General features: G+C 56.2%; 1 protein-coding gene across 3 annotated transcripts in view; it reads left to right on the top strand.

Annotated features, from left to right (window-relative positions):
• The first annotated feature begins 1,363 nt into the window (after nucleotides 1-1,363).
• Nucleotides 1,364-20,217, top strand: part of ITPK1 (inositol-tetrakisphosphate 1-kinase) — a 135,173-nt gene continuing 116,319 nt past the window's right edge. For 2 of the 3 annotated variants that reach the window (XM_036316193.1, XM_036316212.1), the window contains exons 1-2: nucleotides 1,364-1,497; nucleotides 1,939-2,169. In XM_036316193.1, the coding sequence (XP_036172086.1) occupies nucleotides 2,075-2,169 (95 nt within the window). In that variant the 5' untranslated portion in view covers nucleotides 1,364-1,497; nucleotides 1,939-2,074. Of the gene's footprint in view, nucleotides 1,498-1,938; nucleotides 2,170-4,888; nucleotides 5,034-20,217 lie in introns of those variants that run through there. The other variant, XM_036316203.1, reaches the window with a different exon arrangement.

Here is a 20,217-nt window from a genome sequence, read left to right on the forward strand (position 1 = left end):
ACAGAGGATTTTTTCCCCATTGAGGTTTAAAATTTTTATTTCATTTTCCCATTGATTTCTTCTTTTTTTCTTTTAGAGAACGAAAGGGAGAGGGAGAGACACACAGAGAGAAACAACAATGTGAGAGACACACATCAATTGGTTGCCTCCTGCATACATCCAGACAGGCCGGCTGAACCTGCAACTAAGGCACGTGCCCGAGACTGGAATCGAACCTGCCACACTGCAGTGCACAGGCCGACGCTCTAACTAACCACTGAGGAAAACTGTCCAGGGCCACCTTTGCATCTTTTGTGTCTGAGAGGCCAGGGACCCCCTGGGGGGGCTTACCTGACATTCACTTATTCAGTCCCTTGTACTGAGCACTTCCACCTGCCAGGGGCACTATTACAACGAGAGACATCTCTACTCTGCTTTCCCTGTGCCCACACCCCCATAGCACCATACCGTTTAGACCTCATAGCTAAAGCTCGGTTGCAGCTTTCTTTTCTTTTTAAATTTGTTTTACAATTATTATCCTTTTTTTTTCTTTCTATTTTGTGTTTCCTGTTGCAGTTTGAAGTGTTCTCATGAGGCAGGGCTTATTGGGAGGTAGGAGGGAGGGCTGATGCTCCGAGAGGCTGAGTGGCTGCAAGGTCACACGGCACGTGCGCGGTCCAGCTGAGAGATGGAGGCAGAGGACAGGTCTGCTTACTCCTCCAGGCCCCGAGTGGAAAGCCTCACCTAGTTTTAACTTGGAAAACCAGCGGAAAGGTTGTGATTACAAGAAGGCAGGTCACTAGGGCTTGGGCAGGGTAGGCTGGGGTTGTGAATCAAGGGCGCTGAGGCTGCCGCTGGCTTGCACCCCCAAAGGGTCTACTGAGTGTTCTGCCCTTTATCCTCGATGCTTCTAGTCCCGTCCCTTCCCTCAGTTGACAGTTGACGGGGACACCCAGAGGGTGAGTCAACATCCTAAGCCTCAGAAGGCCCGTGGGTGTTCCTGTGCCCGCCGCAGGGTCACCATCCTGGGCCTGGGTCTGTCTGTCCTCGAGGGAAGGGATGATCTCACTGAACGCCTGCATCTCCCACAGCCCGCTGCGGTTCCGAGGCCTGACCCTGGGGGAGGGGCTGCATGCTGCCGGGGGCACAGAAATGCTTTTGATGAATGAAACTCGGTGCCTCGCTCGCTCCCCGAGGACAGGCAGAAAATGCCCACATCGCCGTTTTAAAAAGTAAAACCACTTGGCCAGGGCCGCCCCAAATCCAGGCCCGCGCTCTCCGTCTCCAAGCTCCACAGCCAGAGCCGGGGCACAAACAAGCACATTCCCAGGCGGGGAAGGCGCGGCGCCTTTAAGAGGTGGCGGGCGGCACTGCCCCCTGGCGGCCGGCGCGGCCGCGCTTCCTCCGCCCGCGGGTCCAGCGGGCCGGCCGGCCGGGTCAGCGCGGCGGCGGCGGGGCCAGGCTCGGTCGGTGCCCGCGAAGACGAGGACCAGGACGAGCGGGGCGTGGCGGCGGCGGGTGAGGACCGAGGGCGGGGCGAGGCCGCGGGAGGCTGCGGGCGGCCGCGTGCGCCCTGCCGGGTCCCAGCGTGCGGGGAGGGGCTCGCGCCCGGCTCCGAACGGCCGTCTGCGCCGCCCGAGCTCGGAGGGGGGGTTGGAGAGGCGGGGGGAGGCGGGCCTCGGGGCGGCCAGGAGCCCGAGCGCCGGCCGGTCCTCCGTGGCCGTCGCCGGAGGGCGGGTCGCTCGGCCCGAGGTGGCCGCGGCGGCGGGCGGGGCCTCCCCTGGCTCCTCCGGGCCGGCCCCGCAGCGGCGCTCGCGAACTTGCGCGCCGGCGAGCCCCGCGGGAGGCGGCGGGGGCGGGCCCGGCGCGGCGGCAGCCAGTGGCCGGCCGCGCTGAGCGCCGCTCCCCCGCCCGGGCGCCGCCCCGCCCCGGCCCGCCCCGGCCCGCCCCTCCCGGCAGGACTGCGCGCCCGGAGCCGCGTTCCGCGTCCCCGCCGCCGGGAGGAGGTGCCCGCACGCTCGCGGCGCGCGCTGGCCGCCAGACTCGGCCTGTGGGCCATTTCCTCCGGACCCGAGCTCCCCGCCCGCGGAGGAAGATGCAGACCTTTCTGAAGGGGAAGAGAGTGGGCTACTGGCTGAGCGAGAAGAAGATCAAGAAGCTCAATTTCCAGGCCTTCGCCGAGCTGTGCAGGTAAGGAGGGAGCGGGGCTCCGGCGCCCGGGGGTTCCCGGCTCTGCCCCGGCGGCTCCGTGGGAGGTGAGAGCCACACGCACGGAGCCGTGCACGGGGGACGCGGAGCCCGAGGAGCCGGGCGGCCGTCGGTTGTGTTCGAGGGAAGCGGTGGCCCAGGGTGAGCGGGGGCGGCACCGACCCGGGCTCTCAGGTGCACTGTGACCCGGGCGGGGACGCCTCCGGCCGCCCGGGGCTCGGTGGGAGCGCCGCTAACGGTGGTGGAGGGACCCGGGGCATCGGGGGGTCCGAGCTCTGCCCGTGGCTGGAGGTTACTTTGGACGGGAGTGTTTTTCTTCTGCCGTTCCGTTCCCTTCTTCTTCGTGGAGAAGGGCACCCGGTGTTCGCACGTTTGCGGGCCACCTACTGTGTGCCCCGCGAGTGCGGCTCGTGAAGCTGACATTGCGCGCCACCGGGATAAGCCGACGTGAAGCGGGCGGCGGTACTCGGCACGTTTGCGGTGATCTGCTGTCTCATTTAATAGAGCCTCGCACCAGCCTGGAGAATGGGCCAGGTGCTGATTCCGGGCCACGTGTCTGAGAAGGGGGATCCATCCGCAGAGAGGTGGGGTACCGTGGGGTACCGTGGTACCAGGCCGGGGGTCCCAGAACTAGGGAGTGGCTGGTGCTGAGGTGCTGGGTAAATGCATGTGGCAGAGGATGGCTCTCCTCTACTTATCACCCCCCCCCCCCCCCCCGCCCCAACCCTCAATGCTGGTTCTCAGTGGTGGAGACTCAAGTGTTTTAACAAGATGGCATTCTCAATCCCTTACAGAAACATCCAGTATTGGGGGCAGGTGTGCCTCACCTTGCCACACGTTGGTAGCTTTGCCTTTGAGGAGCTGAGAGTGGAATCCCGTTCTCGGAGAAAGCCTAAGATACAAGATAATTCGGCTCCGAAAGCCTTTTGCAAACTGTAGGTGGAAACCTTTTGTTATGCAGTGTCTCCAGTTGATAGATCTGATTCTTGAACATGGGCGCTACTTGCATTTTCATCCCTGCTGGGTGCCCAGACATCATGAAGAATGGAACAAGTATGATTTCTTACCTCCTGATACGAGGAGCGAGTGGCCAGTCAGAGCTAGCGGGGCTCCCAGCGCCTCTGTGCCCCTCATGCCTGTCCCAAGGGCCTGGTGCTCCTTTGCCCCAGGCCAGCGCCCTGCAGGCGCTCTTCTCCCAGCAGCCAGAGGGGCGCCCTTTTACATAGCACAAGCAGCTCCTGGATCTGCATCCCGGGTCTGGGGATGGAGTTGGCTTCCCTCGTTCAGGCCCTGCTTCCCCGGGAGCGAGCAGGCTTTCCAGGGTCAGTAGGACATGCTGAATACAGAAGGAAATCAGGAGGAACTGGAAGTCAGGGTTTTGAGAATGGATCTGAGGACTTCGGGAACGTTAGAAAAGGGCCCTTGAACATTGTGCCTGTGGGACAGCAAAATGTGCTCTAGGCACGGTTGAGATGTGGAGCAGCCCTGTTGATGTGCTCCTGAGTGTCCTTCTGTGTGAGGTGCCGGAGCTCCCCCTGCAGTCTTCTAAAACTTGGGAAATCCCAGTTAAGACCTTGCACCCTTTTGCCTGCGGTCTGCCGGTATTCGTGTCCTCCCATGTCTGCAGCTAAGCCAGGAGGCTTGTCATCTGGTTGGTATATTTTGCTCAGTAATTAGGAGGCTCTCATAAAACAGTTCTAGCCGAGACCCGCGGCTAGTCCTCCTTTTAGACTTGCAGATTGGCTTTTCCTTCCCGTGGACCCCCTGCCTTTAAACAGGGGTTTCAGGGCAAGCTATGATGTCAACCCTTCTGGGGGAAATCCATTGTGGAGTGTTAATTTCTCTGCAAGGGGTGTTGCCCTTAAAGTTGAGTTGCCTTTTGGCCACAATAATGTCTTTGGGGAGAAGAAAGAAAGTGTCTAGGCCAGTGGTCGGCCAACTGCGGCCCCCGAGCCGCATGTGGCTCGTGAGCCCCAGTTTGCCGAGCCGCAGTTTGCCGACCACTGGTCTAGGCCATTCTAGAATCTCAGGCTGCTTTGTGTTTTCATTAGCTACGCTTTAGATATTTCGTCATTGAAGCTTAAGAAGGAAAAGAAAACATCAAAAATAGTTTTTTCCCCCTGTTCTCGCCTTTATTATTTTCAGAGCAGCGCCCCCTGGTGGCCACATTTCTAAAGTGGGTGCAAAATGCTCTCACCCTGGAGAGGGTGGCGGAGTTCTTGGCTGCTGTTGTGTTTGGTGGGGGTGCTGGTGAGAGTTTAGTGGTATGTGGATGGACATTCACGATCTGGGGGTACAGCGCTCCTGTTTTGATAGATGATGAATTGTCTGTGACTTGCCCAATGAAAAAGTCCAGAGATCTTTGCAAATGACTGGGGCTCTGCTCTGAATGTTTGGGGCAGCGTCAGCGCCGGAGAGGCTGACCCGAACAGACCGGGATGCGTTGTTTAGTTGAACGTCAGGCCTTGTAAAAATCTCTGAGCAGAAAGGGATGTTGGAGAGCGTCTCATCCAGCCCTTTGTTTTACAGATGGGGAAACAGGCATGAGGGAGCGGCCGGTTCCATACCTTTCTTCTTTCCTTTAACTTCTAGAGTGGATCCAATCTGGTGACCTTGAGGCCCACGCAGAAAGCCAGCCCTTTCCCTTTGGCCCCTCCGGCAGTAGGGAGGAGTTACTGTCCTGGTCATTGTCACAGGCGTCCGGAGACTGCCATTTTGTCCTGGGGACCCTTCCTGGCAAGGCTGAGTCGTGCCCTTGGCAGGTGTAATGCCTCTTCTCCGAGGGGGCGTCGCACATGGATGGCATCAGTAGGCGTTTGGAGCCTGGTCCTGCTGGGACACTTTAGGTAAACGTAAGGGCCCACCCTCGCTGCCCCTTGATGGGCGGGCCCTCTGACAAGTCAGCGGATGGATGGGCCTTTGACTCAGCTTGCTTTCAGTGAGGCTGTGTGCTCCTGTGCCTCGGCTGGTTCTTCCCCTTTCCCTGGGGACCTGGTTTGTTCTCTTCTACCCTCTTTCCCCTAACTCAGGAGCAGCTTGCTGCTTCCTCACACCCACTTTGTGGGTTCTCAGCATGCCCAGAGGGCCTGCAGAGGGACAGCAAAGAAGTAGAGCTGTTGGTTGGAATTGCTGGGTGATTTGGTTTTAGATCTCCACGGTGCCCCATTTGGAAATGCTGGCTCCTGTGTTTTCCGTCTCTCCTCCAGCGCCTTCTCGCCTTCCCACTCTTCTGTGTCCCGTGGCGGAAGCTGTGTTGCAGGGGGTGGTGAAAGGGCACGTGACTTTATGGAGCATTGCGGTGTAAAATGTGGGTGAACCGTGGCCCGTCCGTGCTATAATATTCGCCGACTTTAATGTGGTCCTTCCAGCTTCCTTATCTCACTTCATCCGAATCCCAGCAGCCCAGGGATGGAGGGGGGAGGAAACTGAGGCTCAGGGAGTGTCAGGGACTTTGTACAGCCAGGTGGGCTTCCCTGAGCCCAGCCGTGAGGGCTCTGCACCTGAGAACGTGGCTTCCTGGTGTGTCTCTTCTCTGCCAGGTTAGCCTGGGCCTCCTGGAGGCTCCAAAAGCAGACAGACGTCTGTGAGGCCCTCATCCTGGAGGAACTCGGAGGCAGCTGGGCTGACTAGCTCGCAGGAAATAAATGTTTCTGGTGCACCTCAAACCATGTTATTGATGCCGGCTTTCCCACGGGGACCCTTCGTACAGCTCCCCAGAAGGAATGTGGCCGGCACTCTGTTGTGGCTGGAGTTCACCGAGGCAGTGGGTGGGGGCAGTGGGATGGAGCCCCTGCCCTCCTGGAGCCTGAGTGTGGTGTTAACAGTAACCCGCCTGGGAGGCACCCCAGGGAGCTTGGGGTGCCAGTGTCCCTTCCCCTCAGGGCCTGCATTCCTTCACAAGGGGTTGTCACAAGGTCCCTTTCTGCAGGGATGGGGGGTGGCTTACCGTTCTTAGCTGGAATGCTTCCGGGAGATTCTTAGGGGGGAGGGAGGAAGGCGGATCTTTTCCAGGATTAAATGATGCAGGTCTGTTTGTCTTACTGTCTGGCCTTGGCATCATTGAGGGGGTTTGGGGTGGGAGGAGGACTTAGGTTTCCTTTGCAGCAATGCATGGGGACTGTCATAGCGCAGACACGTTCCACAGCTCCCAGCTCCCGGAGGGAACTGGGTAGACACTGTTGTCTGTTGATGAGCCTGCCTGGGCCCCAGGCCTGGCTCCACCTGCAGCCCTGGGCATGTGACTTAACCCCTTGGTGCCTCGGTGTCTTCTGTAAAGTGAGGATGATAACAGTACTTAGTCTGGGGATGTCGTGTGCATTAAAGGGGTCAGTGCGGGCATGTGGGATGCCCGGACCCCTGTAAACGGTGCTTGCTGCTGTCCGTTTTCTGTTGTTGGTGACCTGGGGGAGCGGGTGAATGGGCTTCTGCCCATGGAGGCCTCTATTCCAGGGTCGCTGGCATTTGTAGACTTAGTGTTCTTGGTTTGGGCAGCGTGTGAGCGACCCTGAAGTCCATATGGATGCTAACTGATCATCCTGCTGGGTGTGGGCGGTACGGGTGTGCGGGCCCAGCAGGCACGGTTAAGGAGGGGCTACCCCCGTGTCTTCTGCTTTCAGACGAGACCCCTCTGAATCTTCCAGCCCCCTGGAAGCAGGGGTGCTGTCCTCACCTGTTTAATAGATGGGGAACTAGAGAAAATTAGATAATGCAAGCTGCTACTTTCATTTTGAGGATTCAAGAAGAGTTTGTGTTGGCGTTCCTGAAAATGTCAAGAGTCCCCATGAGCACTCACGTTATTGTTATCAGCTAACAGTTACTGTTTTCTTTAACACTTTGAATATTAATACATGCACATGTCAAGAGAAAATCAAAGGACCCCAAGTACACAATGAGAAGTCAGTTTCCTTCTCCTCGATTCCGATCAGTCAGGGACCTGGCTCTTGGCAGTCCCTGTCATAGGTGTTCTGTCCACACAAAGGGACACACATGTATGAAGGTCTCTGCATGCACACCGTTCTGTTTGTGTCACAGAACATCATGACTTAGAGAAACTGCACATGGCTGCTTCATTTGGAGACAGTTCTGTGTCATTTGTCTTATTTCTTTAATGGCTGTGGGGTCCAGCTCTTAAAACGATGGACCATATTTCTTTTCTTTTTTTTAAAGTGCTTTTTTTTAAGGTATTTTTTTTAAATTGATTTTAGAGAGGAAGAGAGAGGGAGAGAGAGAGAGATAGACACATCAATGATGAGAATCATTGATCGGCTGCCTCCTGCACGCCCCTCACTGGGGATTGAACCAGCAACCTGGGCATGTGTCCTTGACTGGAATCGAACCTGGGACCCTTCAGTCTGCAGGCTGACGCTCTATTCACTGAGCCAACCCGGCTAGGGCTGGACCATGCTTCTTGTCCTGTGGCTGTCTTCTACATGTATAGACAGTGTGAGGCCAGTGAGTGCCTGTCCCATTGCCTCCTGGGTGCTTGCTGTCAGGTGAGTGAGTGCTGATACCCACAGCCTGCCCTGCGCAGTGGACAATGGAGCCTCACCTGAGGACATGGATTTTTAGAGAGTGGAAAGGAGGGATGGGGGGAGAGGGAGGGAGGGCGGGAGGACAGGGCGGGAGAGAGAGCGAGAGCGTGCTCTTGATTGGGAATCGAACCCATGCCCTTCAGTGTAGGGGCCAATACTCTAACCACTGAGACAGGACTGGACAGCATTGTTTTTATTTTATTTTCATTTTTAGAGAGAGAGAAAGGGAGAGGACAAGAGAGATAGAACGTTGATGAGAGAGAAACATCAGTTGGCTGCCTTCTTCATGCTCCCCACTGGGGATTGAGCCTTCAACTTGGGCATGTGCCCTGACTGGGAATCAAACCAGCAACCTTTTGGTGCCTGGGACAACGCCCAACCCACTGAGCCACACCAGCCAGGGCGAGGAAGGATACTTTTGATTTGCATTTCTTTTATGATGGTGAGATTGAGTTCACGTTGTGGGGCTGAATGCATTAGGCAGGCACTGGGCAGAGCTGGGCTCACCTGCACGCAGGCCATTCCTAACCATCTGGCCATCCTGCCCCTACTGGTTATTTCTCCCACATGATTTAGCAGGTTTGGGGCATTCAGTCAGTGCTCAGTGAAGTGCCTCATGAGAGTAACGCCTGAACAGTCTGATGTAAATAGGACTTTTGTTCCTACTCGTGTTTTGAATTCAGCTGGTACACTAGCTTTTTTTTTAAGGAATGTTCTAGTACCTCCTTCGAAAAAGTAAGATTCATTTTAGAAAGCAAATCATTCTGGAGCTGTGTACCTACTCCTTCCCTGGCATAGGCATCGTCTTAAACCCTCTCCCCTTGGTGCATGCGTCCCCCTCCCCAGTCTTTCCCCTTCCGCTGGTCTTTGGGAAGCCTGCCTGGGTGTGTGTGGCCTTGCTGAGGGAGAGAGTGATGCTTGGGTTCTGATAGGGAAACCCAGGCTCAACAGGGTGGGGTGGCTTGTTCAAGGTCACTCAGAGGGTGTGGCAGCTCCAAGAGGAGTACCCCTTCCCCCCCCCGCCTGCTGAGCCTCCTTTCAAATAGCCTACCCCACCCCCCCCCCCCAGCTCCCCGGGACTGTGAACAGGGTGCCTGTTGGAGCGGCCAGGCCATTCCCGTTGGGCTGTTTGGATCCCACCTGGTGCTTTGTCTTGCCTGCGCCACACCACCCTCAGAAAGCAGCTGCCCTGTGGTCTGTGCCTCCCTCGCTGGGCCTCATGGGTGGATTCTGTAGGCCAGTCATGGTGCCAGGCTGAGGATTATGCCAGTCCCTGGGGATGCCCCCACCCCTACTTTTAGCTCAGGGGGTAGATATGTCATCGGCTGTGGAGATTGGAGAAACACTCCCATGAGGGACCCCTAGACTCCTGTCTCCCCTCCCCCACAGGTTCCTGGGTGCTGGGTGCCCACCCTTGGTGGCCAGAAACTGTCCCACCCTGTTAACTGCTCTTGGTGTTCCTGGAGCCCAACCAGGTAGATTCTTCTAGGGCGCCCCACAGCCCCTGGAATCCGGGGACACAGGGCTAAGTCCCTCCCAAAGATGGCTTCTGGGAGACCCTGTCCCCCTCTCAGAATCTTCAGCTTCAGAGACCTCGGCTGCTGGCTGGTTCTTTCTCTCTATTGGACTTGCTCATGGTGTGTCTCTGTCTGTCTCTTTGAAAAGTTGGTTCCATAAAGGGAGAGGCTTCGGCAGTTTTATTCGCTGCTGAAACCCCAGTGTGTTTACCAGTGCACATAGTAGGAGCTCAAGAGGCTTCCTGTTAGTGAACCAAGGAACTGACTGGTGAGGTTTGGAAGCCTTTCCATGTCCTGGTGGCTCAGCCAAAAGCCACTTGTGACTCTGGAGTGCTCTGTGCCAGGAAGGAAACCCCAGGGATGAGGGAGATGGATGGGGGGTGAGGGGAGATGGATGGGGGGTGAGGGGAGATGGATGGGGGTGAGGTGGTGTGTCTCAGGCCAGGAAGTAGCTCAGTGGCTTCATTCCTTTAGTCTTTTATTCACTCAGCAAACCCTGACCGGCCACCCTGACAGCTCTGTGCTGGTGCTGGTTTCCGCCTTGTGCACCGAGATGTATGGTAAGGAGATGAAGGTAAACCCGCACAGATACATTTGAAATGCTGCAAGGAAGCCTGCAGACAGGAGAGCGCTGAGGCAGGGGTGGCTGCAGCCTCTCTGCGGGGGTGACATTAATGAGAGGGTCTGAGAGTCCATCCTCTAGAGCAGTGGTTCTCAACCTTCTGGCCCTTTAAATGCAGTTCCTCATGTTGTGACCCAACCATAACATTATTTTTGTTGTTACTTCATAACTGTCATGTTGTTACTGTTATGAATCGTCATGTAAATATCTGATATGCAGGATGGTCTTAGATGACCCCTGTGAAAGGGTCGTTCGACCGCCAAAGGGGTTGCGACCCACAGGTTGAGAACCCCTGCTCTAGAGGCTCATGAGCAACAGGGCAGGTGGTGTCAGCTGCTTAGAGGCCACATGGCCTGGCCTGCCTCTCACACAGCCCTGGGTTCTGTGGGACCTAGGGCAGCCTTCCCGGGAAGGCAGGCTGGTCTCCATGTTAGACACGTGGTCAGGGGGCAGCAGGGTGTCCTTGTAGCCTTGTTCCCTGACACTGTGAGGGGCCAGGTGGGTGGCTCTGGGATGGTCCTCCACCGGAGGCTGCAGCTGTACCATGGAGCCCAGGACAGGAGGCCAAATGCCCCACTCGGGTCTGGTTCAGTCCAGCCTTTGCTGTCAAGAATGAGCAGTTCTGGGCCTTGAGGGCCTGGGCGGGGGGATGGGTGGGGATCCTCTGGCCCTTGGAGACCCTGGGCCATGAATTTTCCCAGGGCTCAGGTTAGGCCTCAGGTGCCCAAGGGCCCTGGACGGAAGCCACACCGGATGCTGTTCTCTAATAGCCATTCACCTTTTTCTTGGCCAGTTTTTGCCCAACTTGTTCCACGAAGGAAGCACCTGGGCACCAGTGAAAACACACATCCCTGTGTCTCCTCTTCCCCGTAAAACTCTCCAGGGCAAGGTCTGGGGGTCTCTCTCTCTCTTTTTTTTTTTTTTTAAAGTGTTTTTTATTGATTTCAGAGAGAGGAAGGGAGAGGGAGATAGAAACATCAGTGATAAGAGAGAATCATTGATTGGCTGCCTCCAGTATGCCCCCTACTGGAGATCGAGCCCACAACCCAAGCATGTGCCCTGACCGGGTTCCATGACCTCCTGGTTCGTAGGTTGACACTCAACCACTGAGCCGCACCAGTTGGGCTGGGCTGGGAGTCTCTTTAATACATGCCCTCAGGAGTCCTCTGGGAAACCGAAGCTGTCATTACTAGGCCTCACCCAAAACTGGCAGGCATGCTTAACACCAAGTTAAACAGGCTAATGTGGACTCCTTACTCCGGAGCTCTGCGGGACAGGGACTCGCCAGAAGGGCATTTGGGATGTAACCGGTCCCAGGCTGGTTGGTCCCAGTCTTGTCTGTGGGAGCCCTTGTGTGGGATGAGATTCCTCCAGTTTCCTAGAGCACTCGCCAGCTGCTGCCTCCTGAGCCCCCTCACAGGAGCCAGGCAGGGCAGCAGTCCCAGGAGGGCTGCACAGCTCCGCCTGTGCTCACTACCCTTTAAACGGGCAATCCTCTTTCCCCTTTAAAAAATGTATTGCCTCTGGCTGCTGGTTTGCACTGGGATGCATTTAAAGGCGGATCCAGAGTCTGGACAGGAGCTGGGTTTGCACAGGAGACATTCCTGGGGACTGGCCTGGTGCGGCGCTGATTGTCAGGCCGCGGCGGGAGAGGGTGATCTCGCAGTTTGCTCTGCAGTCCCAGTGGCTCCCCTCCGCACCTGCGTGCCTGGCTCTTGGAGCCTGAGCCCTGAAGCAGGGCTTGGCACGTCCAGGCGGCCCTCGATGCTTCAGAAGGGCTGTGCTGAGATGCCCCTCTGCTCACTCCTAGATCAGTGGTTGACCAGACTTCAGGGCACAGTGAAGGCCAGGCCCTATAGCAGATGGGAACCTGCCCTCCAAGCTGGATGAGAACACTGAGCTTCAGGGAGGGGTGAGATGGCTTTCTGGTCACACAGTGTGATAGCAGAGCTGGGACTTACCCTCGGGGCTGGTAGATGCCTGAAACCATGCTGTTTCCACCCAGCCAGGCTGCCTCCTGAACTTAACATCTGGGCACTACTGTCTTGATACCTAGAAGAAAATCAGGCATTTTTCTGAGCCTCCTCTGCATGCAGTTTTGGGCCCAGAGGGGTGGTGGGTGGTGGCATGGCAGTGAACTTGGAGCCCAGGACTTGCCTAGCTGTCTGTGAATGACTGGGAAGCCCTTCCATCTCCCCAGCCTCTGCTCCTCCATCTGTAACGTGAGTGAAGTACACTCACCTCTGGGGCAGGTGAGTATGGCAGGTGCTTAGTAAATAGTAGGATGTCCCTCTTCCCCCAGGGGGCCATCTCCCAGGGCCTACCCACCAAGCTGGGGCCTGGGACTTTGACATGTTTTTGATGGGAGCCCCAGTCCACACAGACTGGTGGCCTCCCTGCCTCCTTCTGTCCTTTCCTGGTGCGGGGGTCCTCCAGCAGGGGTGACCAGGACATGCCCGGCATCCCAGCTCACTGCCTCTGGGAGGACCGGGAGGAGGTAGGTGGGCACAGGGAGGACGCCTCTGTGGGAGTTTCACTTTCATTTCTGCCTCACCCTGTTTCCATCCTGCAGTGGAGGGCTGGGGTGTGGAGGCGAGGAAACATCCGGTCCCCACCCTGGGGCACCGGTCCTAGTGCAGGTTCCTGGGCTGCCCCCTCTCCCCGCCTTCCCCCCCATTTCCCCCGCAATGTCTGGAGCCATCTCCTGTAAAAAGCCCCCTCGTGTTCCTTGGTGCAGTCTCACGACATGTATTATTTAGTGTCTGCTGCATGCCATTCACGCTTGGGTTGTGGGGACCCAGTGAGCACTGCAGGGTCCCCTCTAGCTCCAGAAACAGCCTGAGGCCACAAAGGCTCCACCCTGCAGTGCACAAGGGTGTAGGTAGTGTGGATGCTTTTCTGTGCTCCCAGGGGGCTCGGGGCGGGGGCGGGGGGGGGTGCGTTTGGAGAGGAGAGCAGGGGGCACGTTGGCACGCGTGTGGGCGTTTGTGAGTCTCTGGATACTGGTTCTAGAAGGGCAGCTCCTGCCCTCGAGGACCCTGGGCTCGTGGGCATCTCTGTGAAGAATGTCATTGCTGTGGGACTGTTGGTTTCTCTCTGGGTGGAATTTCTTTTTTACAGCCCAGTCTGTGTTACAGGTGGGAAATCAAAGGCCCAGAAAAAAGATGCAGAGTTAGTCCCATGTTGTAGGGCAAGTAGGTGGGACAGCTTGGATTTGACACTAAAGCTTCTTTGCTTTAAGATGTTATTCCTTCTTTAAAAAAACTTTATTGTTGAAAGTGTCACTTACGTCCCTTTTTCCCCCATTGACCCCTTCTACCACACCCCCTGCCCCATCTTTTTTTTTTTTAATAAAATTTATTGATTTTAGACAAAGAGAGGAAGAGGGGAGAGAGAAAGAGAAACATCAATTGGTTGTTTCACCTATTTATGCATCCATTGGTTGATTCTTTTTAAAAAAAACATGTTTTTACTGATTTCAGAGAGGAAGGGAGAGGGAGAGAAACATCAATGATGAGAGAGAATCATTGATCGGCTGCCTCCTGCACGCCCCTCACTGGGGATTGAACCAGCAACCTGGGCATGTGTCCTTGACTGGAATCGAACCTGGGACCCTTCAGTCTGCAGGCTGACGCTCTATCCACTGAGCCAAACTGGTTAGGGCCGTTGGTTGATTCTTGTATGTGCCCTGAACCTGCAACGATGCTCTAGCCAACTGAGCTACCCCGCCAGAACACGATTTTATTCTTAATGTCCTAACATTCATTATGGGATTCTGGGAAAGAAAGGAATTCTGGCTATTCCATCAGATGTTTCCACCTCCCTATGGGCATGTCTGGGCAGGAGCTTCAGGATCCTGTTGGGAAGGAGTTCTGTTTCCTGCGGAATTGGCCCCCAAGCCCCCCCGGCCCTCACCTTGACCGGCCCTCACCTTGACCCGGCGCAGCCACGCCAGGGCCTGTGCTTAAGGAGTCTTGGGCACTCAGTTCTTTGCTGCTATGGGATGGGAGGAAGGTCCGGGACTGAGCCTCTGGGCCTCACGGAGGCTTCCCTGCCGGTGAGGTATGAGCTTTGTTCCCTTGGGGGGCTGATGTGGCTGCCCTGGCGTGGAGGGGGTGGGGATCCTCCTCCAAAAATACACTCCAGCCTTTGCTTGAGATGGCAAAGTCATCCCTGAGAGGCATTATTTTAGTGGTACAAGCGCAGCTCAGCCCTGGAAATACCTGTTCCTCGAGTTCACCTGCTGGCCTGGCACGGTGCTGGAAGGCTCAGTCCATACGCGGAAACTGAGGCTCAGAGTGTACGTGACCTTCCCCGGGTTTCAAGGCCGGTTCCTCTGGGGGCGGGATTTGAACAGCAGTCTGTTCCAGCCGAGCCCTTGACCATGGCAGTGTTTTTCCCGTTGTAAATGAAGGCAGAGGACAAGAGGATGGCTTTCCTTTAGTCTGACTTCTTCAACAGCCCGTCTTCGGTGTTTCTTAGTTGTTAACTTTTCTCCTTTCCCTTTTCAATTTCATTTGGATGCCTTTCTTGCCCAGAGTCGGGAAATGTAGGTGCTGACTCAGTCGATACCCACCCAGGCGGGGAGGCCGGCCATGACTCTGCCCAGCACCCCGCCACCGTTCAGCGGCGTCGCCACCCGTCCTGTGGGTGCTGGGTTTGGGCTGCCCCATTGTGAAGTGTTCTGTTCCAGACGGCCTGTCCGATTCCCAGGGTCCTCCAATCTCACCTCATTGAGTTGGTGTGGACGAGGCTGCATGGCCCACTCTTCTGTCCCTTCCTGGAGGTCAGCTTGGGAACCTGAGAGCTTGATCTATTGACGCTAGAGGCCTAGAAGGTCTTGCAAGCTTCTTGGAAAGACCCTAAAAAGCTTGGGAGCTGACCCTCGGCCTCAGAAGGGGGTGCTGGCTGCATTCTGGCTATGACTTTGGTGACTAACCTCTCTGAGCCTTTTAGTTCTGTACCTGAAATGGGAATTTTCAGACCAGCCTGCAGCAGGATGGTGTTGCAGATTGGGTGAGCTGTGGCAGCTTGAGTCCTTAGCACAGCGCTGGCCCTTGCTAAGTACTCAGGAAACGGTAACTCTGAAATTCATGTCTGGAATCAGCCGTGGAGCTGTTTACCAGGAGCTTGTGTTTGAGTAGCCCTCACATCTGGGAAGAAGATGGGCAAGCGAGGAACGTAGTCCCAGAAGCCTCCTGGGTAGGGCAGTGCTGGTTCTGTGGGATGTCCTGTGGACAGCGTGTGGCTTGGTCAGTGGCGGGATTTGAACCCCGACTCAGCCTCTGACTGGATGGGTGACTGGGTGTCTTTTGGCTCCTTTCTCTGGGCCTCGATTTCCTCCTTGATGAGAGTCGGGCCCGTAGGAAAGGCTCAGCATGCAAACAGCCTTCTTTCTTGTGAGGGCCAGGGGGGCTCTGATGGCAGAAGGGGGGCTGTCCCTTGCTCCCCCAACCTGTAGTCACACAGCCATGTCTGCAGGTGATGGCAGAATGAATCTCTGCCGGTGAGGTGCAGAGGTCCACGATCTGAGAGCCGGAGGGTCATAGCTGACGAGGATGCGCAGCTCAGAGCAGCTGGCCCTGCTGGGTTGTGCACCCAGCGGCGCTGCCTGACGGGCTGGGCCTCAGCTCCCACGCCCACAAGTGCTCCGCCTTTGGCCTCTAGGGAACCTCAGATCAAATACGAGGCCAGGGTCTGTTCTGTTCTGTTCTGTTCTGGGCCATGGTTGGCAGACCCTGCCCCTGGCTGGCCAGGATGAGCGATTTTGGTCCATGGGCTCAGGTGGTCTGTCCTGTCTTTCCTCCAGCCTTTCTGGGAATGCTGAAGGGGCAAACTCCTTGCATTTGGGATGCTCCCCTGGGAAGGGTGGGGGAGTGTGTGGGCAGCCATTTGGAACATGGGCCCTTAGTTCTGTGGGTGCCTCTGCACCAGTAATGTGCTTGGACTCCCCTGAGACCTGTGGATGGGGCCATGTGCCTCCAAGTCTGTCCCCATTGCCGGAGGGGAGGCCACCATGGGCAGCCATGTCCTCTGGTTCTCTCAGCTGACAGATGTGGAGAGTTGTCAGGCTGAACTTAATGATGTGAGTAGAAAAGCAATGTAAGGCTGATTCCTACAAGTCGCAGGCTGTATAGGTTCTGACAGAAACTCAGGGCCCGCTGGGCTCCGTGGTAAAGGGGCTCCTGAAAGTGGAGGTTCAGGCTCCAGGTACAGGAGATTCAGGGGCTCAGTCCATGTCCTCAGGACCTGGGCTTGGGCTCCCTGCTTTCCTGGCCTCTGAGTTGGTTTCATTTCAGGCCCACGTGGTGCAAGGTGAGCCCTCACAACTGACCTTTATTCCGAGCCAGACCCATGCTGAGAGTTCCTGTGTGTTATCTCATTTGATGTACGTTACAGTCTGTCGGGTGGGGCATTTAGTGCCCCTGTTTTCTAACTGAAGGAGGCACAGAGGGGTCAAATAACTTGCCCCCAAGAGTCACACATTTAGTGGTTGGCTGAGCTGGGAGTCAGACCTCGGCAGGTTGGCTCCATCTCAGGCGCAGGCCCCCCAGGGCCCAGGATTTATTCTGATTGTCCCTGATTGATCAGCCCGAACCACACGCCTGGCCCTGAACCAGTGGCTAGGGCTGGGAGTGCCCGTTTCCTACCACAGGATCTGGGTGTGGGCAAGGGGATCCCCACGCAGGAAGTTGGGGCTGTTCCCTGAAGACAGTGGGGTGGCTGTTGGGCAGCCAGGGGGAGGTGGGTGCCTTCTGCCAGCCTGAGGGTTTGCCCACAGTCTCCAGGGCCAGGGCACTTTCCCCAGAGGGGAGTGAAGTGCCTCCAACAAGTTGGAGCCCAAGGCTGGGTCCCTTGTGCCGATAAACCTGAGCCTGGTTCATTCGACGGCCAGCTGGCTGCAGGCAGATATGAGGGCCTGGGCCGTGCGCATCCTGGAGAAAGGGCTCCTGTAATCCTGCCTCAGGGATGGGGATGGGGTGGGGGCTTTGGGGGAAGGCTGCCTGGAATCCCGGGGAGAGCCTGATGGCTCTCCGCCCCGTGCTGTGTGGAACCTCGATGTTCGACACTGAGTGTTTTGGGTGAAAGTCTATGTCACTGTCGCTTCTCGCTGTCTCTGTCCCGTGTGGGGAGCCTTAGGAAGGTGTCGTCCTCTGGAGCCTGGAGGGTCTGGCAGCTGTGGACTCTGATTGGGGCTATTGAGCTGGCGGGGAGTCTTTGTGCAGGTGCTCAGCACACCTGTCCTGGCCCTCCCAGCAGCAGGCCTGGGGCGCTGCCGGACTACACGTTGGGCGGGGAGGAAGTGAACGGTGAGGGCGGGTGGCCACACACCAGGCCCTGCGCACCCGAGGGTGGCGTCTGGAAGAGGGCTCAGGGCGCTGGGGCCAGTGAGGAGCTCCTTTCTGGACCCAGCGGGGAGTAGAGGAGCCTTGAGAAGCAGGGGCTGCTCTGCCCTGCCCAGACCCTGGCCCCGCTGCCATGTGCCTCTGCCTGGTGTTCCAGCATTCCCATAGGCCAGTGGCTCTTTTTAATGGTGTGGCCTTTGGACGCAGATAGAGGTGGTGCTGGTGGGAAAGCAGTGGAAGAGAGGGCTCCCTTGGGCCTCCTTTTTGCTGTGACCGCCATGGACAGCCAGCAGGGCTGGCCTGGCCTGTGTCAGCCCCGAAGTACTGTGGCTTCCTGGGGCCTCTTGAGGCTCTCCGAGGTGGGGACGAGGCTAGGGAGCTCAGGCCTCGCTCTGCTGTCCAGCTGTGTGGGTTCCTCAGAGTCCCCAGCTCTGAAGCCCTGGGGAGCAATTTGTGACCCACTGCTTTTGGTCTAGCGCAGTGGTTCTCAACCTTCTGGCCCTTTAAATACAGTTCCTCATGTTGTGACCCAACCATAAAATTATTTTCGTTGCTACTTCATAACTGTAATGTTGCTACTGTTATGAATCATAATGTAAATATCTGATATGCAGGATGGTTTTAGGCGACCCCTGTGAAAGGGTTGTTCGACCGCCAAAGGGGACGCGACCCACAGGTTGAGAACCACTGGTCTAGCGGGTGGGACTGCCATTAGGACCGAGCTGTCAGGTGGTTTAGGTGTGTTATGTGAGGTTATGAGGAGGGGTCATTCAGTTTATCAGCTGGTAAAAACACAGGTGAGAACAAAAACCAAGGTGTCAAAGGCTGGGGTCTTCTGTGCATGCAGTTCCATGGTCTTTCGAGCAGGCTCACATCTGACTTGTGAAAACTACTGCAAAGCTTGTGCTAAAAAGTAATCATGTGCAGATGGGGGATGGCTCCTGCTGGCCTCATCACAGGTGCCTGGGACAGTGCGTTAACTCCTGTTGACCTCGGGCCCCTCTCCGTCTGGGCCTTTGTTCTGTTGTCTATAAAATGGGGGACTCTGGGAGGTGGAGGTCCCAGGGCTAGAAGGCACCCATTGTGGGAAGAGGGAAGTGATGGAGGTCAGCCACCCAGCTAGAGCCTGTGGCATTTCAAAACCTAGAGAGCTGCAGAGGGTGGTGTGCCAAGGCTGGGAGGGCCGGGCTGCTCGCTGAGGTCAGGGTGCACACAGGTCTGTCGGCTCTGCCAGGAGTGGCATACTGAGAAGCTCTGAGTGGCACCTTTTCCACCATCCCCTGAGCCCAACAGGGATCCAGAGTGACAAGAGTATGGAGTTTAGACTAGGGCAGAGCTAGGTTCGCATCCCTGCTCCTCACCCTCTAGCTCCGGTGGGGAATGTCCGGCCGGGCCGTATAAGGCCTGGGAAATCATTTGGTCTGACCCTGCAAAGGCAACCGCGGTCGGGACTCGAAATTCAATAAATCTAGGAGCTTTTTCATAGCAACATTTATAGTAAGTGAACTATATTAAGTGAATGATGTTATAACTATCTAAATGGCCCTTGGCAGAAAAAGGTTCCCCACGCTTGCTGTAGCTGAATGGCTCACATTATTCTCTGAGCTTCAGGTTCCACGTGTGTGTGCAGCGGGGCCAGTGCTGTCCTGAGGGTTCAAGGAGAGGAGGAGCGTAGTGACTGACACTGACCGATGTTCACAATGTGCTGGCATCATTCAGTCCTCCAGAATGCCGAGAGTCGAACACCCATGTTACAGACGGGAAAACTGAGGCACAGAGTACAGACCTGGCCATGGGAGGCACGCAGTCAGTGAAGCTGTTCTTGTTATGAACTGGTTGTTCTTGGGACTTGAGTTCGAACAGCAAATACCCTTGGGCAGAATCCTGAGCCAGCTGTGGAGGGAGCCAGGCTGGCTCTGAGCTGGGTCTCCTGGGCCGGTGCTTTCCCTGGGCAATGGGAAGCCTTTGCTCTCTCACCAACCCCCGGAGGGACCTGAAGGATAAAACATTTGTGTGGCAGTCGCTGTTATCACACTGCAAGGGACACTTGAAATTATCTGCGTTTGAGAAGCTAATTTTAAAGAGCGTTTCCCCTTCATAATTATATGCAATCAGCCAGCCTGTGTTAAGGGGGGTGGGGATGTCTCTTTTTCCCTCAGCTGAGTGGCCATCTGCTCGTCTCTTCCTGGTCTGTATTCAGCATGCAGCAGGCCACCTCCCTGGTGGAGGGGCCACCAGCCCTTGGCTGCCTAGAGGTCCAGATGAAACCCTCTGTGTGACTGGCATAGGGACAAGGGAGAAAAGTGGAGGGTGATGCCAGGCTTCTGGCTGGGTGGTGGTGGTTGCTTTCAAGATTGAAGTGCAGCCCTGGTGGGTGCGGCTCAGTTGGTTGAGTGTTATGCCAGGCACTGTGTTTCAATTCTTGGTCAGGGCACTTGCCCGGGTTGCACGGCGCTGTCCCCAGTAGGGGATGTATAGGAGGCAGCTGACTAATGTTTCTCTCTCTCTAAAAATAATTAAAAGAATCAATAAAGCCATATTTCCAAAAATCAGAGATTGAGGCGCAGGTTGGTGGAGAAGGTGGTAGAATATGATGTTTTGGTTTGGGCGTTGTAGTAGCCAGGATTCTGTGGCTGCAAGTAATAGAAGAGCCAAATCAGATGAGCTTAAGCAGAGAGAAGTTCTTGGCCCAGGTTACTAAAGAGCACATCAATAGGCCCCCAGGGCCTGGAGACACGCCTCCTGCCCTTCTCACTCCCCACTGGGGCTCTGCCACCATGGTCTTTTCTCAGTTCTTCAGGTGCTCTTTCCTACCCCAGGACCTTTGCATATGCTGTTGCTGCTGTCTACCAGTGAAGACGATGGAAAGGGTACCTGTCCTCAATAGGATGCCACCTTGGATAGAAAGGTGGTTCATGAGAAAGCGAGTCACTAGGAGAAATTTAGTTTAAGAAAACCTGACAAAACAAACAAAAAAAGCGCCCACTACCTGCCCCTGTCCTGTGACAACTAGG

This window comes from Myotis myotis, unplaced genomic scaffold (assembly GCF_014108235.1).
Source record: "Myotis myotis isolate mMyoMyo1 unplaced genomic scaffold, mMyoMyo1.p scaffold_m19_p_1, whole genome shotgun sequence".
Taxonomy (NCBI): domain Eukaryota; kingdom Metazoa; phylum Chordata; class Mammalia; order Chiroptera; family Vespertilionidae; genus Myotis; species Myotis myotis.